The sequence below is a fragment of the Schistocerca piceifrons genome, chromosome 6 (genome assembly GCF_021461385.2).
Source record: "Schistocerca piceifrons isolate TAMUIC-IGC-003096 chromosome 6, iqSchPice1.1, whole genome shotgun sequence".
In the NCBI taxonomy this organism is placed as follows: Eukaryota; Metazoa; Arthropoda; class Insecta; order Orthoptera; family Acrididae; genus Schistocerca; species Schistocerca piceifrons.
Genome location: NC_060143.1, coordinates 96943981 through 96971727, shown reverse-complemented (window position 1 = coordinate 96971727; position 27747 = coordinate 96943981). Strand labels below are relative to the sequence as shown.

Below are 27747 nucleotides of genomic sequence, written 5' to 3'. Positions count from 1 at the left end.
CCCCTCCATCTCTCTTTATGGAGTTTGTTTGACAGACAAACTGTTCGAACAGCATCATATTGTTTGATAGAATACTAAGGTTCAACATAATCATAGCAAACATTAATACAGACCAGTACTATAGCCTAGTGGTCTAACACTTCATTTTTGTGTATCATTGTCTTTCTGCAGAGAAGTTTCACTTATCAATGGCAGCTCTTGAGTCACACAGACAGAGAAGGGCCATTTACAGATACCAGCAGCAAATTCTCAAGTGTATCTGTTGTCAGCCAAGCCCTGTATTCAGTTTTTAGTCTGTTGTGACAGCTGAAACCTTGCTCACATGAAACTGTGCTCACAAGTAGAACAGCATAAAATCTGAGAATCTGAAGCAGATTGGGGAATCATGCAGAAAAATTTGATTGTAAATCATCTAAGAGTGTGATTCAACATCAGTGAGGGAAACAAAAGTTTGTATTCTGCCCACACTCGTAGCAGAACATCCACTTCCTCATCAAAGAGAATTTGAGTCAAAAACATGAACACCTTTTTTATTTCTTCATTTCAATATTAAAGAAGTTTGTCGTGATGAGGCTAGTGTAAGGTTTCAAAAACACACAGAGAGGCAATAACCATCTGATGAGTCAGATTGCAACCTTTGTGTGGTGTACTCCTTTGCATTTTTTATAAAGTTACTTGTTGCAGTCTGGTATTCTTGCTCCCAAGTCTGAATGATTGTCAGCTGAACATAATTAATTTTTCCTGAAATTTTTCACCTTGTCCAAAAACCTTTGTTCACTTGGCCCAACGGTAGAGTGGAAGTCCTCCAAAACTGATATGCAGTGTTCAGTTTTCATTTTCAGGTACGAAATAAGCAGTTCCTTATATTGTAGTGCCAGACTTAATGGTCTGTTTCCAGTAGAAGGACAAGAGAAGGTAGAGAAGCATAACAAATTTAAATTTCTTTGTACTTTTCAGCTTTAGCGGTGTCATTCTCATTTCAGTGGGCTACCTGTTCAAGGTTGGTCACATATTGTTTCTGTGGTTGCAAGAGAGCTTAAACGGTACTCTCTCTCTCTCTTTGCTTGCTAGCCACCTGATAGTGTGAATATCACTCAGTTCACAAATTTCTCCTCCTAGAACTTGTACTGTTTTGTCGATCTGTGATAGAATTTGAAAATAGTTCTAACAACCAAGTCAGATGTTTTGAGATGTTCATATGTCCTATGGGGACCTAACACAGCAAGCGGTGTGCGAGTTAATAATGCTTATCAGTTTTGGGAAAAGAGCTTTCATTTGCACAGCTAATCATGATTTGTTTCTAATCTTATTTGCAGCACCATCAGTACCTAAACATATTACATTTTTCTCTGTATTCACTTGGGCCTATGATCTTATCTAAATAATCTGTTAAAGCTATGAAATAACCAGTGGAACTGGAGTCTGGTAGCTCTGTTACACCTAAAATGTCCTCCTTGATGTAGCCGCCTTTTGCATTGAGGTACTAGGTCTACAACTTTGCTTCTGCCGTTTTTTCTCGAAGGTCGTGGCTTTATTGTGAAAAACTTACCAAAAAAAATTATGATTCGTAGTATTGCCCATCGCTGGCCACTACATTCTCCCATCTTACAGATAGCATATGAATCCTGTGGCGGAAGAACAGGGCGTCTTTAGTGGGGATTCATGAATCGATTCAATTTTGCACTTGTTCATATGATCGGAAGTGCTGGTCAGCCAGACTGTATGACACTGATCGAAAAAGGTGGTAGTCAGAGAGAGCAACGTATGGAGGATATGGTGGGAGGAATAGGACTTCTCGTTTCAATGTTTCCATGTATATTTTGACAGGTTTTGCGACATGGGGGTTTTGCAACCTGCTGCAAAATTACCTTTATGTGTCTATTGCTGTATTGTGGCTGTTTGTGTTTCAGTGCTGGGCTCAAACGCATCTATTGCTTTCGATAATGATGTCCTATGACTGTCTTTGTCTGTTCCAGTAGCTACGAAAACGTTGTCTTCCACCGCCCTGCCGATCTTAGACATCAAAATCACCATTCTTAAGGTGTGGAAAACATTCTCTGCACGTTCTTCCGCTGATAATTCCCTCACCATTGGTCTTCCCCAACATTTTAAGAGCCACAGCCGCAGATTTCTTCATGTTAAAGCATAAAATTAAAACTTCTCGCAAATGGCAAGAAATCGGTACATAAGTTGACGTACTTAATTGAGAACAACATATTGTCACAGATCGACTAATATTTTTAAGGCATTATGTTTGCAGATGCCTAAGCTTATTGTATTACACCTATGATCAACCACCCGAACCCTACTTGCTGCTACTGCTGTCTATTGCAAAACGGCGGAAGCAAAGTTGTAGACCTAATATCTTACATGCACATTTGCATGAACAATTGCAGATTGATCATTGGAACCCTGAATTAGAAGACTGGTGTATTTACAGTTTTCCAATTTGTGTATGAGTACATGCTTCAGTGTGTCCACTATAAAATGAATGAATTCTCTGCACAGTTTTTCATTGCCGTTCTGTGCTGTCACAGTCACTATTTTCCTGCGAAATGCAGAAGGTGCACAAAGTCTTTAAATGGCTTCTCATGCTCAGCAATGTAATATACTACATTAAACAAATATGTAAGGTGAGAAAACATTTGGCTGTAAGTTTTTTAATGCTTCTGGCCATTGATGTTTCTGTGGATTGTTTCTCTGCCGTTACACATCCAACATTTTCTCAGTGCAATTTACTCTGAGTATGTAGAACAAAGGACTTTTTGTTAAAAAAGGGCACAGAAAACTTATTTTACCCACTTCTGGTCGATGTCCCTAGCTTGCATCTGTTCACAGAATTTACAAAATGTTGTGTCATTAAGCAGTAGCCACTCAAAATGGCTTAACTAGTGTCTATTAAATTTCCTTTTGGTTGGGAGTTGTGGTGTGACACTATCATCTTTCCTTTTAGGAGAATAGGAAGATGATATAAGTTGAACACTGTTACTACTGGCTGATTATGTCTCAGAAACTGTAATTTGTTTTTGCTGCTCATGAGGAACATTCACATTGTGTTTCCCACTTAAGTCACCAGCTGCACATGTTTCAGTGGATGTATTATGCTTAAAAAACACTGTATGTTTGGTTGTCTCTTTCCCATCATGATAACTAATCCGTCACAAAATTAGAAATAATGTATGTGTAGTTACAATAGTGTTGGAAAAGATAGATTGCTACTTACCGTAAAGAAGATAAATTAGCCGCGCAGAGTGGCTGTGCAGTTTGAGGCGCCATGTCATGGATTGCATGGCCCCTCCTGCCGGAGGTTCGAGCCCTCCATCGGACATGGGTACGTGTGTGTTGTTCTTAGCATAAGTTAGTTTAAGTAGTGCGTAAGTCTAGAGACTGATGAAAGTCTATAGACCGATGACCTCAGTAGTTTGGTCCCTTAGGAATTCACACATTTTGAAGACATATTAAGCTGCAGACAAACACAATTAAGACACTTACATAGAGGTTGTGGCTACGGCCTTCATCAGCAAAACAAACACACACCATTCATATGCAGAAGCCAGCACACCTCACGCACACGTGACCACCACCTCCAGCATCTCGGGCTGGAATGTTATGTCACAATATAGGTAACCATAAAACGTGAATACCAGAGATAGCAAAGCACTATCATACCATACCATACATTACCGCTTTTTTTAACCAGGACTTTCTTCTTGCTGGCAACACTTGGTATGGCGTATACACACTGCTGTAGTAAGTGAGGTGTGCACGAGTTTATGTTGTCTGTACAATTCTGAACCTCGGCGTAGTGTGTTTAGAAAATAAAATAAAATTTACATGCAAGCCTGGATTTCCAGTTGCCAGTTTTTTATTGCCAATGGCGAGCTGATGATGAATTTTGCACTCTCTATAGGCCTAGATTTATGGTCTAGAGGTAGCACCTTTTATCAGTAATCAAAAGGCCTCGGTCACAGGTTTGAACCCAGCCACTGTTTAAATTTTGAATAAAAATCAGGAGCAATGGTGGCTGCTGACTGCCAGGATAAGAAGTCACCCCCATTCTGCCAACAGCCTTATCAAAGAGGACAGAGGAGCAGACAGAGGTTCGGGACACTCTCTGGGCTTTGTGGTGGGAAACTTCCCTGAAAGGCTGAAGAATCAGTAGTGATCAATGGCGTGAGGATGCAGAAGGTAATGGAAACTAGTGCATTAAAGACACATAGTGTGTACCCACAGGACTTGTGGCCTGTAGCTGAAGAAGTGTCATGATCTCTCCATTGGCAAATGATCCCTGAATCGTCCCCTATTCAGATCTCTGTGAGGGGACTGCCAAGGGAGAGGTGACTATGAGAAAAAAATGAATTAAGCAGCAAAATGAAAATGTCCTATGAGTCACTGTGTGGAATGTCAGATGTTGGAATGTCGTAAGGCTCAATCTAGATTAGTGGGTGTCAGTGAAGTGGAAGGAAGACAAGGATTTAGGGTCAGACGAGCGTAGGGTAATATCAACAGCAGCAGAGAATTGTACTATGGGAGTAGGATTTGTTATCAATGGGAGGGTGGGGCAGAGAGTGTGTTACTGTGAACAGTTCAGTAGCTAGTTCAGTAGAAGAGGAATAGACATCTTTAAAAAGGGCAATCACAGAAGCTTGAAAGGAAAATGTAGGTACAAGGAAGGTAACTGCAAAGAAACCATGGATAGCAGAAGAAATACTTCAACTGGTAGCAGAAGAAATTCAGCTGATAGACGAAAGAATGAAGTGCAAAAGTATTTGGGGATATTTAGAAATACAGAGATACAAGTCACTTAGGAATGAAATAAATATGAAGTACTGGGAAGCTAAGGCGAGAGTTCTGTATGAAGAAATCAGAAAAGAAATTATTGTTGGAAGAAATGATTCAGCACGTAAAGTTAGAACAGTGAAATTAAACATGAGAGTGGGAAAATTAAGAATGCAATGGGAATTCCATTGTTAATTGCAGAGGAGAGAGCAAATATGTGGAAAGAGTACATTGAGGGCCACTATGAGGGAGAGGACATGTCAGATGATGTGATAGAAGAAGAAACAGGAGGCAATATGTAAGAGATAGGGGATACAGTATTAGAATCAGAATTTAGAAGAGCCCCGGAAGGCTTAAAATCAAATAAGGTTGAAGGGATAGATAACATTCCATTGGAATTTCTCAAATCATTGAGGGAAATGGCAACAAAACAATTGTTCATGTTGGTTTGAAGAATGACACACACCAATGATACACCATCAGACTTTTGGAAAAACATCATCCATACAATTCCCAAGGCTGCAAGAGCTGACAAGTACGAGAATTATATAACAGTCAGCTTAACAGCTCATGCATTCAAGTTGCTGACAATAATAACAGACAGAAGAGTGGAATAGAAAATTGAGAATCTCTTATGACAATGTTTGGCTTTAGGAAAGTTAAGGACACCAGAGAGAGAGAGAGAGAGAGAGAGAGAGAGAGAGAGAGAGAGAGAGAGAGAGATGGATGCAGCGTGGAAAAAGCATTTGTCAATGTCAAATGGTGCAAGATGTTAAAAATCCTGAGGAAGGTAGGGGTCAGCTATAGAGAAAGATTAGTATTATGCTATATGTACAAGAACCAAGAGGAACACGAAGAGTGTAAGAACAAAATCAAAGTGCACAGATTGTGCTGGCTGTGTGGGATGCACACAAAGGTTTTTTAGATGAGGGTCTCTCCATCCAGTCCAGATAATGATAGCTGTAGGAAACGCAGAAGTGTCAATGTAGTATCAAAAGAAATGCCTCCCACAGGTGAGAGTATTCAAATCCTAATGGCACCTGCTAAAGCATTTGCAACAAAGTGCCAGAATTTGAAGCGCTCCTGAAAAGCAATGAAGCTCACATAATACTAGGTACAGAAAGCTGGTTGAAAACTGAAATTGATAATAGTGAGATTTTTTGGTTAAATTTAAGTGTGTATCAGAAGGCCAGGCAAATGGGAAGTGGGGGTGGTGTGTTTGTTGCAGTAGACAAGAAACTCAAATCCACCAAAATAGAGATTGAAGCTGCATGTGAGATTGTTTGGGCAAGACTCAGTATTGGGTGGGCATAAAACGGTAATTGATCCTTCTGTCACCCATCAGACTCATCTCCTGATGTACGACTCGAGCCAAACTACTGTAGCTGTATCGTCATTCATTCGACCTACATTGTGTCTCATATTACAATGGACCAACTTTGTTTTGATTTGGAGGTGCGGCCTAAAACTTTTCTCTCCCTTGAATTTAGAGTCTCAAATCTCAGGTGCAGCTTAGATTCGGGAAAATTTTTTTCCTCGATTTCGAGTCTCATTTTTCAGGTGCGGCTTAGATTCGAGTGCGGCTTAGGTTCGAGTAAATACGGTATTTAGAAAGATCTGTTCAAATATACTGTATGTTTTAAATTGTTCACTACATTAATTTGGCCATGTCTGAGCAGAATCCTCAAACAATCTTTTTACCAGTTTAATTTTGCTTTTGTCACTCACACCATCAATAAAACAATCCTTGCATGGTGCCAGAAAATCTACAGCATGGTACTTGCTTTCCCCTGAAAAAGTCTTACCACTGGGTACTTGTACCATAGGCCACCCCATACTTCTATTAGCCCCACATAATTCTACATTACTTAATCTACTGTTAACTTTGTCAATTTCTACATTACTCTTTACTGTAACAGCAGCAACATTTTCAATTTACTTACATAGGTCGCTAGCTGTCTCTAATAATAAAGTTCTGGTTTTATCACAACTAGTCACAATCTTCTGATCCACATCAATCAGAGCTTGCCTTGTCTCATCATTCCTTTTGTCACACAACTGCCTGCCTGAATCAGTTCTACCACTTAATTCAATGGCAACTGCATCAGTCATTCAACTTTCCTTCTATCTCCTCAAATTTTTCTGATAAATCCCGCAATTGATCATTTAATTCTCTAATTCTTGCCCCTAAAGAACTTTCCATATCCCCCATATCGGTTTTTAATTCAGTTCTTAATTCCCCCATTTGGCCCTTTAATGATCTAAGCAAGCCACTACATTACCTTCTGCTTCTTTTACCTGTCCATGTGGGCTCTGAGGCTCATTCCCACTCCCTGTAGCTCAACATCACAAGCCGATTTCTTTATCACCATCTCGCTAAATTCTACTCCATAGCTAAACTGGTTGTGAGAGAGAGAACTGAGAAATTAATGCACCTGCTGCCAACTCTTAGCTTTGTTGAGACTGCTGCTACGTAACGACTGCTGCTTGATGCTGCAGGCTGCCATGCGGTGTGGTGTGGAATGGCTTGCAATTTGGCAGCAGAAGCGTCTCCAGCTCCGGAGTGCATCGCCAAAGTCAGTGGGTCAATGTTTGGCGGCCAGCGGCGCTTCAACTCCCGCTTTGGTGATCGGCGTCGGACTCGGCCTACTGCTCGGTGATCGGCAACATCAGTCTTCTTCACTTTCAAATGCAATCCTGCACTGCCTACAGAGCCTGTTCAGTTAAGACAATCCCAGGTGAAAAACCCCCTATTACAACAGTTCTGGGCACTGCACACCCTGGACTGAATAATTAGCCCCTATGTACTATGGCACGAAAATATATGTATTTATTACACTCAACACTCGGCTTAATTGAGCGGCCCAGAGATGTGGCTGGTCTCAATGTTTGGTTATGTTTTTTGTCATAGGGTGCCAGCTCACACCTGTCGTAAACTCAATCTTCTAGCTGAAATAAAAATATAAAAAAAACCATGCAGGCAGGTATTGCGGTGAAATTTAAAAAAAAATATTGAGTCCCTGACGTTGATTTATAATTTGAACAAGTAGTTTATTTTTCTTCACTATATTGACTAAACACACAAAATGCAGTCTGAGGGGCTTCGATATAAGGGCGGCCGTTAATATTGATGCTACACTTCACTATAAAATTCATATGTCGCGGTAATGGCACTTGAAAGTCTGTTCACATTTCACAAAATACACTGTTGTCTGCTGTCCTAAACCACTATATTGTGCTCAGCTTGATCATTTTCGAATGTCGCTACATACATACTTTTCCCTGAACATCACTACCAACCCACTACTACCCCAGATGGGCGGCACGTCCGGCTCTTAGCGTCACTCAAACTTGACTCCCCAAAGATGGCCACCCTGTGCACCCTCGAAATGACTGCCTAACTCAAAACAATGTTTGACAAAAAAAAAATACGAATATTCTAAGGCTAAGCACACATGATACACTGAAAAATACGGAAAATTTCCTGGCAATAACAATTTAAAGTCCAATTTTCTGTATCTGCCACCATTTTTTTTACAAATAATGTTCTTGTGAGCTAAGTTTGCTTTTCCCGGATTTTATTATACTACACATAAATAAACAAATAAAAATACATACTTACTCACCTACCTCCTTAAACTTTAGAATGCTGCCAGTAGTTTCAGCTCTTTAAATTTATTACCAAAAACACAGTTTCTCTCAGTCGAATCCCATATTCCGGCCTCTCATTCAAAAATGGTACAGATTCTGCTAAATTGGCTATGATTGCTTGATGCAGCTCTACTAGGTGCATCTGTAGACACTTTGTTTATATTAATCGGCCAAAACATTGCCAAGGTATTAGCTTTTGAACTTTCATAAATTTACAATTTTTAAACTATTATATATTTTTGTGGTGTGTCTAGATAATTTAGCTTTACATATTTTTCTGCCCATGAGTGTCAACTCGCACCTCAGTGTCACTCTTGTTTTTATCAATTTTTGTCTGGAATGTAAATTCCTCCAAGCGCACAAACACGGCCATTCACGCCCCTGCCTAGCTCCCACTCAGGTTTTTCCAAGACCGCGTAAATGCTAGCCGCTCACCACGGCCCTGTAGCAACCGCGCCAGCCCCTTGCTCTGTTGTGGGAAACTGCCGCTCTAATCTCCCCCCACAGCTTGTACGCTCACATACCTCCTAGAGTCTGCTTTCAGCACTTGGTATGGCGCCTTAACTTCACACTACCTGTAACTTTCCCTGTGGGTGTGAACCCTTCACCTCCTTGGCTTTGTGAAACAGCCCATGTTAACCTTAGCCTTCATTCATTTCCTAAGGACACTACTCCAGCCTCAATCTGTTGCTTTCAGTTTTACAACCTTCGCATGGAACATCGCAATAGTACCTTTTGTATACACTGATGGCTCTCGGACTGACTGTGGGGTCAGGTGTGCCTTCATCATTGGCATCAGTTTCTTTCATTATCGGTTTGGAACACAGACTTTTCAATTGTGTCCTCTGCTTAGGCTCACTCACCGCCCTTCAAAGTCTATGTGCGCTGTACACCGCCCATCCCTTAGTGCAGTGGGTCAGGAAAATTGTCATTTTCTCACTCTTGTTGGAGTCACTGTGATGATTATGTGGTTCCTGGTCATGTCGATCTGCCAGGAAACGAGCCTGCTGATGCTACTGCCAAGGCTGCAGTCCTCGTACCTTATCCTGCTAGTTCCTATATTCCCTCCGATGATCTCTGTGTTTCTGTCTGTCAGGAGTTGGTGTCCCTTTGGCATCGCCAATGGTCCTCCCTTCGCAGGTAAGCCTTTCACAGCTGCTTGGACGATCTCCTCTCAGCCTTCCTGCCGGGAAGAGGTCATTTTAACTAGGCTGCATATTGGGCACTGCCTTTTTAGCATTGATAAGTAGCGCTACCCCACCACTTTGTACACATTGCACCCAAGTTTTAACTGTCCACCACTTCCTGACGGAATGCCCATTTTTTCTAACCGTTTGCATTCCTGCTTGGGTTCGCTGTTTCAGCCATTTTAGCAAATGACGCGCAGGCTGTCAACCACATTTTATTGTTTTATCCGCCAAAGAAATATGGCGAAGACCTTTTAATTTTTAGTTTTGGGCCTCTTTTGCTGCAAGGTGTCATTTTTAGCCCTTTCTCCACATTCTCTTAAGGGGAGTTGGAATGCCCTATCCCGACAATGTTAAATTTAGTGACATGGCTTCCCTGTATTTCAGGAACCACTGTAGCCATTGACATGAAACTTTTACAGGACATTGAACTTTATGTTCTGAGTCTACTGAACAACAACAATTGCATTTCAGCCACTGCTTTCGGAAATACAATTTTTTTAACTACATGGTTAAAATTTTTGTACACTATTTTTGTATGGTGTTCTAAATAATTCTAATTATACATAACATTATGTTCTTCTTTTTGTTCAGTAGACTCAGGATATGTATGTTATTACTCCCTGAAAATTTGAATACTCTACTCAAAGTGGTTTCTGATATTTAGGGAAAAATGCAGCAGAAAATGTGAATTTTCAGGAACAGCTTCTAAAGTTTCAGAAGACTGTAACTCACTTAATGTATGCTTAATTTTTCGGATTTAGTCACTCAGAAGCACCCTGCACTGTACTATATATTATCCTCTTGATCATTTGCCAATTTTTTTTCTTCTTTGTGGACTCCTGAGTGACCAACTGTGCTGCATACCCTGCTTTATCAGTGCGAATCTTGTCCATCCATTCAAGTTATCTGATGCAGTTTGCTCCAGGATTAATTCCCATATAATGTAGCACTTTCTCCCTAACAGTGTTGCAATAGCAGCATCACTGGTCCCTCACTTTAGTGTCTTCATTCCAACAAAAATATTTTTTGGTAAGACTGTCCATATAAGATTATTGAACAACTCATTGGGATTTTGGGTCTGACCATACAGACACTTCTTCAGCAATTCAGGATTTGCCAGGTCTCTGTAAATAGGTTTTATGATATTGATGACTGCTGCTGGGATGGAATGTTTTTGGCTGTTTGGCTGTATGAACTGTTTGAGTACCCAGCATTGCGGTAATTGCACCATGAATCAGGTCCAGGAGGGCAAAGGTGGTGTACTGGTTTTTTAATCAGTTGACAGTCTGTAGAAGAAGGTAGCCCATACTGCCTGAGTCATTTTCAACGAAACCTCAGTATTATTTCTAATGGCCATCCCGTGATACTGCTGTAGTTCATCAGTCATTTTGTCCGTCAGCCTGCTTCTTATGGTTTTACCATCAGAAAGTTCCTTGTCTCTCAAACTTTGTTTCAACTTCCTCAACCTGGTGCCCATCCTCTTCTAGACATGACCAACACAAACACGTAATTTAACCTTTATAACACAGCAATCCACAGCCTTCTATATAAAAAATTACCAATTTTATTAGGTCTCCAAGTAACGCATGTAAAAATTTTAACATTTTCAACCGGTGTAGATTATATTTTAAAAAAATAATATATATACTCAGAAAATTGCAGATTTTATAATGAGAGAAAAATCCGAAAATGTGAAATTTTTTTCTGTTCTAACTCCCCTTAAGTCAATTGGGACTGACGTATAGTCGTTTTTTAACTCCTCACTGTCTTCATGTTCTATAGTTTTGACTTGGGCACGTATGACCCCAGTTTTTTTTGTGCCCTAAAGCAAAACAAAACTCAAACTGCATGCATAGAGGTATTCAATGATTTTTCCCCTGCTCCATACATGAATGGAACTTGAAGATACCCTAAGAACTGGTACAATGGGCTGCACAATCTACCATGCACTTCGTGGTGGTTTGCAGATTATAGATGTAGATGCAAGTGTAAATTAAAAAGGGTGTAAGACAAGGATGTAGTGTTTTGCCCCTGTTGTTCAATCTATATGTTGAAAAAGCAGTGATGGAAATAAAGGAAAGATTCAAGAGTGGGATTAAAAGTCAAGGTAAAAGGATACCAAGGTTAAGATTCACTGATGACATTGCAATCTTCAGTGAAAGTGAAGAATAATTACAGACTCTTATGAGTGAAATGAACATTCTAATGAGTTCAGAATAAGGATCGAGAGTAAACGGAAGAAAGACAAAAGTAATGAGAAATAACAGAAATGAGAACAGCAAGACACTTATCACAATTGGTGATCATGAAGTTAAGGAAGTCTGCTACCGAGACAGACGAAGCAAGGATGACAGAAAAAGCAGAGTAGCTCTGGCAGAAAGCACATTCTGGTCAAGAGAAGTCTACTGGTATCAAACATAGGTCTTAATTTCTGTGAATGTACGTTTGGAGCACTGCATTGTATAGCAGTAAGACATGGACTGTAGGAAAACCAGAACAGAAGAGAATAGAAGCACTCGATAAGTGGTGCTATAGAAGAATGTTGGAATTTAGATGTACTAATAACATAAGGAATGACGGCGTTCCCCACAGAATCGGCAGGGAAAGGAATATTTGGGAAACACTGCCAAGTAGAAGGCACACAATGAAAGGACATCTGTTAAGACATAAGGGAATAACTTCCATGGAACTAAAGTGAGCTGTAGAGGATGAATATTGTAGAGGAAGACAGAAATTTGGATGCTTCCAACAAAAAATGAGGACCTAGGGTGTAAGTGCTGCTCTAAGATGAAAATGTTGGCAAAGGAGAGGAATTCTTGGTGAGCAGTGTCAAACCAGTCATAAGACTTGTTGTGACTTGGCAAGACAGCCAAGCCACTAGGAGGTGAAGCCGAAAGGCAAGCGTTTAAGCTCACGCAGACTGGCGTGAGGACTGGAACAGTTAAAGGATTTGAGTCTAGCAAATAAAGTACCTAGCTGTTGGAATACTTAACTTTAATCCATAATTGGTGAACATCGGTCTGACGGTACATGCATCACAAGATAAATAGCAAATGATAATGGCGCCTTGCTAGGTCGTAGCAAATGACATAGCTGAAGGCTATGCTAACTATTGTCTCGGCAAATGAGAGCGCAATTTGTCGGTGAACCATCGCTAGCAAAGTCTGCTGTACAACTGAGGCGAGTCCTAGGAAGTCTCTCTAGACCTGCCGTGTGGCGGCGCTCGGTCTGCAATCACTGATAGTGGCGACACGCGGGTCCGACGTATACTAACGGACCGCGGCCGTTTTAAAGGCTACCACCTAGCAAGTGTGGTGTCTGGCGGTGACACCACAAGACTGATTTACAAAAAGAAAAAAAGTTGTGTGCATCTCTTCAATCACCCTTCTTGAAAATGGAATGCATTTTTCCAGTTACCTGCAATGATTTGTTACTCCAGCATCCTGTGAAATAGTGCTGGTAGAAGATGAGCAAATTATTTCGCATATAATATATTCATATATGTATCTCATATTTGTATATCTAATCCAAGATGTAGTAAAAACATCTGAATATCAGAGGGTAGAATTAGCGATTAGGAAGATGATTTGTGTTTCTCATTACAGACAAAGTCCATGCTTGATTAATTTTGACCACAGGAGAACGTCGAGAGCCCAACTGCCAACTAATAATATGCTAAACATGATCCATTGGCGATAAGTCTTGCTATTGTAAGTTTGGAGATAGAAATTTATCTGCTGGTCTGTGGTGGTGGCTTTGGAATTCCATATAAATATCTTGTAATTGTCAATTGAGTATCTTTAAATTTTGGTGTTGTATGTGAGGTGTACTTGACCATTATGAATCTCGGTTGAAATACACAACTAACTGTGACCCACCACTTTTACTGAACTCTCCTCTATGCATTTTGGAGTATTGGACCTCCTTCTTTATGTGGATTTATTTAAATTAGACAGTGATTATTTGTATATACAGTTTTTTCTGGACAGTTTGAGGCAAAAGTAGACAAACTATTTTGCTACCTGGTTCCAAAATGTTAGTTATATGGGTGCTTTCATTACACATGTAACCAGTAATGTGAATGACACACACACACACACACACACACACACACACACACACACACACACACACATATATATATCCATCCACACATATACAGACACAAGCAGACATATTTAAAGACCTTTTTTTCCCCCTAAGGTAAGTCTTTCCGCTCCCGGGATTGGAATGACTCCTTACCCTCTGCCTTAAAACCCACTTCCTTTCGTCTTTCCCTCTCCTTCCCTCTTTCCTGATGAGGCAACAGTTTGTTGCGAAAGCTTGAATTTTGTGTGTATGTTTGTGTTTGTTTGTGTGTCTATCGACGTGCCAACGTTTTCGTTTGGTAAGTCACATCATCTTTGTTTTTAGATATATTTTTCCCATGTAGAATGTTTCCTTCTATTAATTCATATTATTATTTATAAAATTATACTAAAATAATATTTTTAAATTTACATCTGTAAGCAGGAGATAGATACTGTCGTGACTGCTACTCTTGTAGTTGCTGTGAAGCTCTCGCCGCTGATAAAATCCAAGCTCTATTATAAGTTTCTCGTGTTGAATGCAGCAGGGATATTTTTTTGTGATGACTGACTCTCTGATGAGTCTTGTTAGCAAAGGACATTTCCCCGAATGTTTCTTCTTCAGAAATGACTCCCAATTTTGATTGACCAGTACGTCATGAGAAGGCTTAGGTTTACATCAAGCTTCAATTGTGATCTGCACCCAATCCATTGGAACTTCTGCTAATGCTTATATTGTTACAGTCCCATGTTATTAGCACTCTATGAAAAAGTGTCTTGTAATAGGGTAAAATTTCCTTGAATTGTCTCCAAAAGTTTCATCACTCACACGATATTTAAGATACTTTGATACAGTGTAATTCTTGTTCTGGCCTGAACATGGACCACAAAAACTGCAAGATGTTTGACTTTCATGTGCAATAATTCTGTCGAAAAAATATAGATAGGAAACTGTTTTATTGGTCCCTTTTCTTCTAATATCTTCAGTTTAAGTGTAGAGCACTGAAGTTGCATTTGAAACCTCAGGATTTTGAAAGAGTAAACAGACAACTGTCTTGTGTAATAGATGTCATTAGTACATATGTTTAGTAAGCGTACATTTTTATGGTAGTACGTGCAGATTGCTTTGCGTACTTTCTGGTCAATAGTGATCTTATTGATTTCTTTCAAAACTTGTTTTTTCCTGTCAGTTAAATTTTCAGATAACATTGCATTCAGCACTTTCATCTCGGCAGTGTACTTATCGCAGGTTGAGCGTGTGTCATTCCTTGGATACGCAAAAGCTATATTGAATTTGGTGTTAAATACCATTCTATGCATTTCATATGAAACACCAAAATATGTTTATTTTTCCTGGAACATTCTGTGCATTTTTTTTTCCATCAAAAAAATCCTCTGGGAGATACAACTTCTTGATCTTGTCATTGTTGTCATGACTTGCTCTGCTCTTAAATGAATGAAATGTGATCATAAACTGCCATTCCTACTGCTTCCTTAATTTTCTATGGCCTTATGAAACATACTTCTCTCTTCCAGCACGAGCAGACTTGTTCAGCTTCAAAAATTTCCAAACTGTGATTAATCACCACCTTGTTATTCCATGGTACTGCCATGAAGGCTTTTCTGCATATAAGAATTTCATGTACGATGTCGTCACATTTCACTCTCACTCTGTAGTTGAAATTACACCCTCAAAGCTAAACTTCATCTTCATTCTTACTAGATAGCATTCTGTCAAGCGGAAGTATTGTAATGAATCATGTCGGATACAGTGAATGTTCATACCAGCCTACCATATTACTAAATTTTCATAAAATATTTTATCTTTCTTCAGTACTTACTACTGCAAAGCACTTTAACTTACAGTTGCAGTCTTTTCCTAGTTCGTGTGACTGAATCCTTAATTTCTTCAAGACTGTACTCATTTACCCTTTTACATGCCATTTCCTAACACTGTGAGAGAGAGGTGTTGTGAGAATGTCTGCTTGTGTCTGTATATGTGTGGATGGATATGTGTGTGTGTGAGTGTATACCCGTCCTTTTTTCCCCCTAGGGTAAGTCTTTCCGCTCCCGGGATTGGAATGACTCCTTACCCTCTCCCTTAAAAACCATTTCCTTTCGTCTTTCCCTCTCCTTCCCTCTTTCCTGATGAGGCAACAGTTTGTTGCGAAAGCTTGAATTTTGTGTGTATGTTTGTGTTTGTTTGTGTGTCTGTCGACCTGCCAGCACCTTCATTTGGTAAGTCACACTAAAAGTAGTCAGTTAGTTTTGGTATGTGGGCAGCAAAATATCCAACAATGGTGGCAGTGGAGAGGATATAAAATGCAGCCTGGCAGTAACAAGAAAAGCGTTTTTTTTTTTTTTTTTAAAGAGAAATTTGTTAACTTGAACTATAAATTTAAATATTAACAAGTTTTTCTCTGAAGGAAGGCATTTGTATGGAGTGTGTCCTTGTACAGAAGTGAAACCTGGACTGTGGATAGTTAAGGCAAAAAGAGAATAGTAGCTTTTGAAATGTGGTGCTACAAAAGAATGACGAAGCGCAATTAGATTATATCGGTAAATCAAATGAGTTGGTACTGAATCAAACTGAAGGGTTTACTTTGTATAAAATGCCCTACAGCATCAAGGACTTATTCATCTAGTAATGGAAGACAGTGCATTTGTGGGAGGGGGGAGGGGGGGGGGTAGGAGTGTAGAAGGGTAGACTAAGGCTGGACTGTGGTAAGCAGCTTCAAATAGATAAAGGTTACAGAGATTATGATGCATGTTGAGTGTAGACTAGGATGGAGAGCTGCACCAAACCAGTCTACAGACTAAAGACCATATCATCTACATTCTACTCTCTTCCTGCACACCATGGTTACTTGCTATGAACTAAGAAGTGCAAAGAATATACAATACTACCAAAACTGGTGAATTCTTCATAATCTATTTACTTACATATTTGTTTTTATATTGAAAATGTGTTAATGTGAGGGTGTGTGCGTACACCATGCCATTATGCTTAAAATAATAACGAGTATGAGGGTTTTGATATGATGATGATCATCACCATAATCATGTGGGTATCTTGTGTGGACAGTATGTCTCCATCTGCTCCTATCATTATACATTTCCTTTCTTTTTACAGCTTTCAGTGTTGCTCCTTTCTGAAGGTCATCATTTATTTCACCTAACCACTTTTTCTGGAAAGTCCAAGAAGTGTGCCTCTGCAAAGTGTAATTTCCAAGTATGTCTAGCGGATCTAGTCTTGGGCACCACGTGCATGTGCCCAAACCATTTCATCTGTGCAATTCGTAGTCTTTCCTCCATAGTGCAGGTCACATGCATGCCATTTCTAATGCACATTTTTTTCTAATTTGGTCTCTTCTTTTGTGTAACAGAATATAAAAAGTTCACTTCACATGCCTGTAGTTTGTCGAAGTCTTTTTGATAACATACAGTTTGTCGAACCACTGTATGTCATGGTAAGCAGATGATATTATTTAAACATTGTTTAGCTTTTATGGGAACTACTTTATTTCACAGTAGATTTCATACTAGGTAGAACAACTTGGACTTTTGACACTCTGTTTTGGATTTTTAACGTAAACACCCCCCCCCCCCCCCCTCCCCCCGCCCGCAGTTTGATGCCACATGTCCAAGGTAACTAAAGCTTTCTACACATTCAATTCTTTCTCCATCAAGTTGGAGGTGCATTGTCTGGATGTTTGTGCGGCTTTATAGCTAAAGTTTTCTTCTTGCTTGCAGTTAACTTGTGCTTATTAAACTTATTAGTCCTGCAGTCTAATTTCCTCTGAATCTGTTGTGCTCTCTCTCTCTCTCTCTCTCTCTCTCTCTCTCTCTCTCTCACCAGGTGGCAACGTTATCTGCAAAAACTGTGTTACATCTCCATGTTGTACAGCTTTAATAATTAAATCCATGAGTGCAATTAAAAGTAATGGAGGTAGTGCACTATCTTGTTGTACTCCTCTCTTTGTTTGGAACTGTTCTTATCTACAATATCCTAGATATATAGTGCTTTCGCTGATTTAAAAGGGCTGTTGAATCTTTTGAACTAGAGAACCTGGAACTCCAGTTAATGCAAACAGTTCCTTATTCTGCACCTTGGAACACTGTTATAGGCTTTTCCTGTTTCTAAAAACACTACCATCAGATATTTCCCTTTTGACTAGTACTTTACTGCTTGTTGTCTAATGGCTAAAACTAGATCACTTGTTTCCCTGTTACTCTGAAACCTTGTTGTCCTCCTCCATCTGAATCTTCAATGTTTGCATGAAATACTTTGCAACACTCCTGGAGGCTGGGTGAAACAATGCTACAGTGATGTGCATGATGCCATTCCGTGACAGAAATTATGAAGTAGATCAGGAATAAATTGTAGACTTTTATCTAAGAGAAGGATAGTTGGAGCAATGTTGATAGTGAGGATTTATTCTAACTGTGGCAATCAAGGATGAGTTGTGCTTGCACACTATGTACAGAAAGTGAGAGAGCATGTCTGTTACCGCAACCTCATAGTGCGGACAAGCAGAATTTTCACATTCAAAACAGTACTTAAAAGACAAACATTTAAGCTCTGGCAGGCAGGTGTTCACGACATTCAGAACATCTAAAATGTGGACCAACTGTATGAGATTTTGTTCACAGTATGGTAAAAATTTTATTCATATTTCAGAAAATTCAAGAGATTTAGGATATTATAGGTACTACAATTCTTGGGGACAAGAACAAGATTTTTGGGTTAGTAGGTGGAAGACAAGTGAAACTGTTGTGGACTGGCAAGACAGCCAATCCACTGTGACGGGTAGCCGAAGGGCACGCGTTTAAGCTCACGCAGGCTGGCGTGAGGTCTAGAACAGTTAAAGGATTTGAGTCTGGCAAATAAAGTACGTAGCTGTTGGAATACTTAACTTTAATCCATAATTGGTGAACATCGGTCTGACGGTACATGCATCACAAGATAAATAGCTAATGATAATGGCGTCTTGCTAGGTCATAGCAAATGACGTAGCTGAAGGCTATGCTAACTATCGTCTCGGCAAATGAGAGCGTAATTTGTCAGTGAACCATCGCTAGCAAAGTCGGCTGTACAACTGGGGCGAGTGCTAGGATGTCTCTCTAGACCTGCCGTGTGGCGGCGCTCGGTCTGCAATCACTGATAGTGGCGACACGCGGGTCCGTCGTATACTACCGGACCGCGGCCGATTTAAAGGCTACCACCTAGCAAGTGTGGTGTCTGGTGGTGACACCACAGAAACATGTACAGCAATGTCAATCATCTGTCATACTTTGAAATGAAGCAGCAGCTAACGATGAAAGTTCTTCCAGTCTTGCTCATCTGAAAGAAGGGTGGAAAAAGCAGTATTTGTTGCAGCAGTTCATCCCTCTGCTGCATAAACTAATCCAAGAGCTGCTGTATTGTTGTTAATCCAAAGCCATTTGCTGCTACATGTTACCTCTCCACTGAAATGATAATTTTTCTGCTTCTCCCGCCACTCTCCAGCAGTCTTTATGCTAGTGTCGATCATGCGGCCTGCTCTCATGATCTAGTTGACATTCCCCGAGAAGGACTGAAAGCTGAGTGGTCCTGGGAAGGCATTGTGGATGTGCAAGACATTATGAAAAGGGCGAATGGCAATCTTGTCAAGTCAGACTGTGATATTCTTACATTTAGCAGCACCAAGCTTCCAGAGCAGGTCAAGGCAGGTTTCCTTCACCTAAGTGTACAGCCTTATTTCCCAAGTCCGCAGCTCGTGGTCTAGTGGCTAGCGTTGCTGTCTCTGGGTTTGACTCCCTGCCGGGTTGGGGATTTTCTTTACCTGGGGACTGGGTGTTTGTGTTGTCCTCATCATTTCATGATCATTCGTGAAAGTGGGGAGACTGGACAGTGAAAAGATTGGGAATTTGTATGGGTGCTGATAACAATGCAGTTGAGTGTCCCACAAACCGAATATTGTCATCGTCATCATTATTTCCCAAACCTGATGCTCGTTTTAATTTGCCCAGTAGCAAATGTGGTAATGTCACCCACGATGGAGTATGTTGTTCCTCTCCTCTGAATTGTGCCAACTGCTCTGGGGATCACCCTGTCTGGAGTAGGGACTGCAGTGTCTTCCTTGAAAAACAGAAAATTTGGGAGATTAAAAGACATGGTGAAGTGTAAAAGATACAAAAGGTCATGCAGCCACCCATGTTCGCTGCCTCCTTTGCTTCCGTTCTCAAACAGCCAGTCCAGAAATTTAATGTTGTTAAACAAATGAAGATTGCTTGTCAGCACTAGTGGTTGTGTTTGTCAGTGTACTTTTGCTGCTGCAGTTAATTTGAAGCCTGCTCCTCCCCGTAGAACTTTGGACTAGGCCGTGGTTGCTGACATTGTGGAACTTCCTGCCCCTCCACAGGTCATGTCTAGTCCATTTTCCAGCACTGCCACTATCACTTCCACAGTTGTTGCTCTGAAGCCGCCTTGGACAAGAAAACTGCAGTAAACCGTCCAACAATGTTGATGTCATCCTGTCTGGTGCCTCTCTCGAATGTTCTTCAGAGGTGATGGACCATGTTGTCGGACTGGGGCAATCATCTCGCCCCAAGAGGAAGCTTCCACCCATTGTGGATTCCCCACCCTCGCTGAAAGATGGGATGAAAGTGCTACCCACATCATAGCTGGCTCCCATCCTATAGTGATGTATTAATGGGTTCAATGTAGAGGAAATGAAACACCTTGCACACCTGTGCTTGTGTTTGCAGGAAACACATTTTAAAACACCTGATGCCTCTGCACTATGCGTCTATACGCTCTATTGTGAGGATGACCGGACTGGAGAAAGGGCCAAGGGACAGGTTGCTGTGTTTGTTGGTAATGCACACCACTCCTCAGCTCTTCCTCTGGCTACTGGCCTGCAAGCAGTTGCCGCTGAAATTCATTTGTCTCAGAGGATCACTGTTTGCTCCTCATATCTTCCTCTGCAAGGTGCAGTAGCCTCCAAGGCTCTCATAGATCTTGTGAAACAACTCTCCGACCATTTCTCTTGCTAGGAAACTTCAATGCTCATCTTGTTTTGTGGAGCTCAACCTCTGCTTGCCCTCAGGGTTGGGTTTCAGAGCCTCAGGATTCTCATGAGCTGTGCATCCTCAACATAGGTACTCCCAATTTCTGTGCTGATATGTGTCATACTCAGCCATTGTCCTCTCTTGCTTCTCTCCAGACCTCACAGACTTTGTTCAGTTGGAAGTCATTGATGACCTTCATTCCAGTGATCACTCCTCAGTCATTCCAGTGACCACTCCCCAGTCTGCTTTCATATACTGGATGGAGCATTACTTGCACAGAAGCCACCAAAATGGATGGTCAGCAAGGCTAACTGGACACTCTTCAGCCTGCTGGCTGTGTTTGAACATTGCAGCAGTGTCTGGGAATGGGTAGATCACACGAGGCAGCTTGCAGGGTATAGACATAGTTGTTTTTCGGTGCAGTGACTTAGATAAAAACCGTTATTTAGTAATTGTTCTGAAAGAATATTGCATTAAAGCATCACTAGGTAACTATCAAAAGAATTACAGTACATTGATAAGTTTCAGATTTTGCTAGTACTTTGAATGATAAATTAAATTACAGATTTAAATGGCTCTCTGTGCCAGTGCTTACATTCTAATTCTGTGATACATACATGTGTGTTACAATTTACAGACCAGTTACAGTATCTCCTCTGTTGCAGGTGCATCACTGTCAGCACTGCTTGCCTCTGTCTCTAGGTCACCACCTGACGGGGGATCACAGGCTGGACCTGTTCCCCGCTGCCTCGAAACTGCGGACCCTTGGCATGCTTGCACTTGTAATCTGGAGCTTTGTGTTGGGTGGTACCCTTGTGGTCTGAAGTATTGCAAGGGCAAGGATAGGGCAGCAGCCCTGCCTGGAGGTGGATATCGCTGTGGCATTAAGACTTGTCGAAAGTGCAGTCTTCTCTCTTATTATGTGCGACACAAACAGCTCTGCCTCTGGGATGAATGACCCAGGCCTGTTGCTGGCTGGGCCGGCACCTAGGTGAGAATGCTTGCTGATTGTCTGTAATTTTTCCAGTGTAAGTAGATATCTCTACATGATGATGTGTTGTTCGCATGGTACGTACTGCTGGTGGCAGACTAGAATACTATGGGCCAATTGTGTAAACCCCAGTGACTGGAGACCGATTTTGAGCTTTGTTAAGAAAATGAAACCAGTTCACGAATTCACTATGCTGTATAATAATAAATTTTAATCAGTTGAACGTTCAGTGTTGGTCTACAGGGTGCGGCAAGAACAACACTCCTGTTAGGGAAGCTGAGATAAATGAAACCGAATAAGATAGGACATTTTTATTATCTAAGAACACACATAATGCCATTTAAGAATATGGTGTATGAACTTGTTTTAAACAATAAGTCACTCGAATGGCTGCCTCTATTGTTGATCCATTGGTTGAGCCTTTCTCAGAAGTTGCTCGTTACTCTGCGAGTCGGTGTGATTCCTTCGTCTTGAGTTATCATTTCCTTGATGGCTTCTAAAGTTTGAGGGTGATGTTGTTACACTTTGGACTTGAGATAGCTCCACAGAAAAAAGTCTGGTGAAAGTTATGGCCACCCAGTATCACCATGCAAAGTAGTGACATGTCCAGAAAACATTTCCCTCACCAATGCCAGTGATTGAAGTGCTGTGTGAGCTGTTGCGCCATTTTATTGGAACCACACACGCTCAGGGTCATTAAACAGTTCGCCTAGTTTTCACTGTAGGAAGTTACGGAGCATGGCACAGTACCGATTGCTGTTTACAGTAACACTCACAATTTTCTTTGAAGAAAAAAAAATGTACCAATAACTCCAGAATTGAAAACAGCACACCAAACTGCTACTTTGGGACTATGGAGTTCTTTTAGGTTGTTTTCAGACCAGTACCTGAAATTTTGTTTATTTACTGCACTTGACAAATGAAAATGAGCCTCTCCTGAAAAAATTACAATTTCTTCTCGGTGACAGCTATGAAGCAAGCCTTCACACATTGTTCTACTGGCATAGTCGATATCAATTCAGGCAGGCTAGGAAAAAATCTTACCTTCATAGTCTCGGATGTTATTGAATTTAGCATATGTTAAAATGAAGGACCAAGTAAGGAACATGTATTTTTTTGTTTTCTCCAAAAAAAATTCTGCTCCAAGATACAGCCCTCCAAAGATGACACTGTGTGTACCATTTTGAAAATGCGAATTTTGGAAAAAATTTTAACATGATGTATCTCTGGAACAGTTCTAGATTTTTGTTGTTTTTTTATTTTAAAGATAATTGCTTTATGATTACAAAGAAATCCTCCATTTGGACTTATTTGTCAAAGTTCTTTTACTATAGCATTGTGAACTTTTTTTTATAATTTACAGAATTTTTTATATATTGGCCTGCTTGTGTCTGTATATGTGTGGATGGATATGTGTGTGTGTGCGAGTGTATACCCATCCTTTTTTCCCCCTAAGGTAAGTCTTTCCGCTCCCGGGATTGGAATGACTCCTTACCCTCTCCCTTAAAACCCTCTTCCTTTCGTCTTTCCCTCTCCTTCCCTCTTTCCTGATGAGGCAACAGTTTGTTGCGAAAGCTTGAATTTTGTGTTTATGTATGTGTCTGTCTGTGTTTCTATCGACCTACCAGCGCTTTCGTATGGTAAGTTACATCATCTTCGTTTTTTTTTAATATATATATATATATATATATATATAGTTCTACAGTCCATGAAAAGGAGAGCTTCCACTTTTAGGTTGAAAAGGTTTTATAAACATAAAGATGAGTAAGAGACTCACTTTTCAAGCATTTTAAATGGTTCCAAAATGTACATGAAAAGTGAAAAGACTTAAAGGTTTCAATTTATGCAACTTCTGTTCTCTCTGTTTGTTACTGAAATTAGCCAGTCATTGAACTAAAAATGCGTCCCACTGCTTCAGTATCTTTCTTTGATACAGAGTGATGCCTTCGTGTTGAACCTAGGAACTGGAGCACTTACAATCTTCAAAACATTGTGAACAGGAAGTGAGCACTGATGGCATTGTTGCTATCATTCAGCTGGAAACCTATATCCAGCAGCTGGTCCATGTGGTATCATAAAGTTCACTACAATTTATTTCGTTTAACTCGTAACTGGTGTCTATAATCTCTACAATCCACCAGTCACAGTTGTACACATATGCCACAAACATCCCCCTTCTAAGGTTGTGAATCTGAATATTATCCTACTGTTTCTAAGGTGTTGGCCGAACAAACGAAATTTCTTCTTTCTTGCTGTTTAAAGTGCATGCAATATGAGTTCGCCCACCACTTAGAGTCCAAAAATGTATCTTCTGAATTCCTTTCACAGGAGTAGTTTGTTTGGACCATTCTTCTTTTTTTCTGCTCGTGGAATTCTTCAATTTCCCCTTTGGACAAAAGAATGAGGCCTATGGATGTGTAAGATTTCACGATTCTCATAAAATCCTCGGCATTCTGAGTCGCAGCTGTATTTGGTCTGGAAAGATTGTTTTGTAGTATGGTGCTTCAGGAGGCCTCCTACACCATCACGAGGCCCCTTCCATGACCACTGTATATCCAGTCAGTTGGCACAAGCGACTTACTCAATTCAAACAACTGGCAACGATTATTAAAATGACTGGGAGCATCATCAGAACTAATGATTATCTTATCTGCCCCTGTTTGCAGCCAAATTTTGTGCATTGCTAGCAAAGCATGTGTTGAGTCATGTCCTGTTTCATCACTTCTAACTGTAACACTTATGGTATTGTTTTGAAAATATGTCACTCCTGTAAAAATTGAAACCTGGTCATTACTCCAATAATATCCTAGTACTTCTTGTGGGAGAATAACAGATCAGTTCTCAGCAAAATCACAGTGAAGTAGTAAACATAGTTCTTCAGCCTGTACACACGCTTCCACTTCTGCAATGTGCTGTTGCAATTTCTTCAGATGCTGGTGCGTTACTGCTTTCACTGACCATTTACCAAGTTCATCAATGAAACTGTCAAAGGCAACAGTTTTCTTAATTAGTTTATTTTCCTCCCACGTCGCATATGTAATTTCTGCGGAGTTATCTAAGTCTTCTAGGCCAAGTGTCTGTAAAGACATCTTTCCAGGGCAGTCACCTCATTCTTGAAACAAACAAGTTTCTCCCTTTACATCACAGACTTCATACTCCCAGCCAAGGTGTCATATGTCACGTGCTCCAGTAAGTTCTTCAAAGTTACTATACAAAGTTCAAAATTCGTGCAGTACACACACAAACCGACATCTCTAGATGAGTGTGGAACTACCCACTTAGGTCGTAGTACATAAAATTTTGATCTTCCAATATGTGAAGTTGTATAGTTGCTCTTATAAATTGCAAAAGTTTCTTTAATACTGCAAGTCATGTACCTCTTCACTTTCACAACTTTTTGACCTTCAACTGTTATAGTGTTCTTTTTTTCTTTCCTCTCTCTCTCTCTCTCTCTCTCTCTCTCTCTCTCTCTCTCTCTCTCTCTCTAGCAAGAACAGTTCCTTTTATCTTCCAGATAAAATGAGTGCACTATTTAAACTTGAGCTGCTTCTATAGGATTAGCATAATAGGATCTGTTCTTCCAAAGACTCCTTTTACAGACCTCACATTTCTTGATTTGTCTACCATGTACTTTGATACTGATGGAATATGGTTCAAAATTGTTTTCTTTGAAAATGTCTGTGGAATAACAGTTAAAACTTGCACCTTTTCACTGTAGGATGCACAATATTCAACAGCTGAATTGATATTTGTGAAAAATTCCTGGCAAGAGGTGCAAAGGTGCTTTGGTTCATTTTCTTCCGAAGATGGAATTTCTGCTTTGAAGAGAGTGGCCAGCTTTGCTGTCGTGTATTCATCCATAGCTTTAGTAATTTCTCTTCACTTCCATGATGCATAGAGCTTATGGTTCGGCTTCATTGACCACAGTTTCTTAACAGGACTAACACCTGCCTCAGTAGTTGACTGATTCAGGGTATTTAATTCTTCCTCTATTGATGCAAAATCTGAATCATCTGCACCATGGGGGGCTTCAACCTTGTTTAGACACTGTAATTGTTGTTATTCTGTCAAAACATTTATAACACAAAAAGTAGTTACTGGAAACATCTTCACTTTGAAACAAAGTCTTCAAATGAGAACCCTTATTCCCAACCTGAACAATGTTTGTTTATTTGTTTATCTTATACATCACTCTTTTATTGGTACGCAAATAGTCAGTATGCTTCTCTCCTGTGGCCCCAGTCAGAAGACATTTCAAACAGTCCTTTTCACAAAACATACTGCAGCTGTGTCAACCGGCAAATTCCTCATGAAAACACAGAATTCACTGGATGGTCTCAGGTTTCTTAGAAGCCTCTTCAGTAAAAAATTAGCATTGAACAACTACAATACAGAAACCTGCAATGAGCAACTGTGACAAAGAATCTGACAAGAAACTACAACAAAGTGTAAGAAATACCTGCAACAATGAAAATCAAGAGAAATAATTGTAACAAAGAAAGTGTTAAGAAATAACTGCAACAAAGACAATAGAAATAAACATTATAACAAAGAAATTACTAAGAAACTACTTCAGTGAAGATATACATTACCCTTGAAAGTAAAAAAAGGGTTTTTAAAATAAAACCTGTACAAAAAGTGGAAGCTCTCCTTTACAGAGAACGTAGCACGACATGGTACTAATCAACAGAAAAAAAATCTTAACTTTTCTGGATTGGCATTTTTGAAAAAAAAATCTCTAAACTCAAAAGGCAACAGTAAAATAACTTTGACAGATATGTCCTAACGGAGGATACCATTGCAATCATAAAGCAGTTATCTTTCAAATAAAAAAACTCTAACAAAATATCTAGAACTGTTAGAGATGCAGCAATTGAAAAATTTTCCGAAATACGCTTCTTCAAAATGGTGTTCGCAATGTCATCTCTGGAGGCCTGTATCTCGGGGTAGGAATTCTTTTGGAGAAAATAAAAAAAAGTGCATGTTTCTTACTTCTGAATTTTAACATGTGCTAAATTCAATAACATCCGAGACTGTGAAGGTAATCCCCCTGCCTGAAGTGATACGGATTGTGCCTACTGTCTTTGTAATCTCTTCCACTTCTTTCTTGGTCCTACACAATCTTGTAGGGATGCATTTTCAAATCTCAATGCGAGATTCTTCTCACACTTTAATCTGATAATAATAAGGCTAACACATGCTTTCTTGTGGAACATAGAGGAGATTGTTAAACTGAACCTCTCACTGCAGCAACATTTTCTGGGCCCATAGCTGTCCATCATTGACCTTGGGGCTTATGTTTCAAAGCAGAACCTCTCTCACAAAAATTTGAAACTCACAAATAAATGTTTTTGTTGTCAGGAGCTGGGTCCCAACAACTGAGCGTGAAACGAATGCAGAATGCACATTGAGTAGTTATTGGCGATACACTATTTTGAGTAAACTGCTCAACAACAAAAGTGTGATGTTCACCTGAGCAAGCCATGCTGTACACTGAAACCAGCACGTACGTATGCAGTTATTCAAGGACACCCCCATCACCACCACTGTACTCTATTGCTGCATACTGCCTATCAAATTGGAAATGCTTTCCGCCATGTCCTGTATATTACAATGAAATACTCTTTTTTTCTATGCAGCTAAAATCAGCTATTGACACGATTATTGCACTTTGACCACAGTTATTAATCATTCATCATAAATACACAGTATTTATTATCAAATATGTCTTTTTGTAAAGATGGAGAAAAATAAACAGAAAAAAATGCTCAAAAGTAGAAAATGATTTATTACTGGAAGTCGTATTGGGTCAATATAAAGACACAACAGAAGGGGAAAAAAAACTGAAAGTTACTCTGGTTAACAAACGCGTATAAAGAAGTAGTCATTGACTTCAGTTCACAGAACATAGGGACAAATCTCAGTGAAAAACTTTGAAACTATGTTATGACAGTATAAAGGAAACGACCATGAAAGCATCCACACATGACAAGATATAATTTTAATACACACTCTA

General features: G+C 40.0%; 1 protein-coding gene across 2 annotated transcripts in view; it reads left to right on the top strand.

Moving 5' to 3' along the window:
- The window catches only part of LOC124802608 (out at first protein), a 67991-nt gene that overhangs the window by 24009 nt on the left and 16235 nt on the right, over nucleotides 1–27747 (top strand). The window contains exons 5-6 of one of the 2 annotated variants that reach the window (XR_007017131.1): nucleotides 21406–21731; nucleotides 27093–27237. Coding sequence is in view for 1 of the 2 variants with exons in the window: in XM_047263491.1 (XP_047119447.1) it covers nucleotides 21406–21698 (293 nt within the window). In the remaining variant the exon portion in view is untranslated. The remainder of the gene's footprint in view (nucleotides 1–21405; nucleotides 21732–27092; nucleotides 27238–27747) is intronic. The other variant, XM_047263491.1, reaches the window with a different exon arrangement.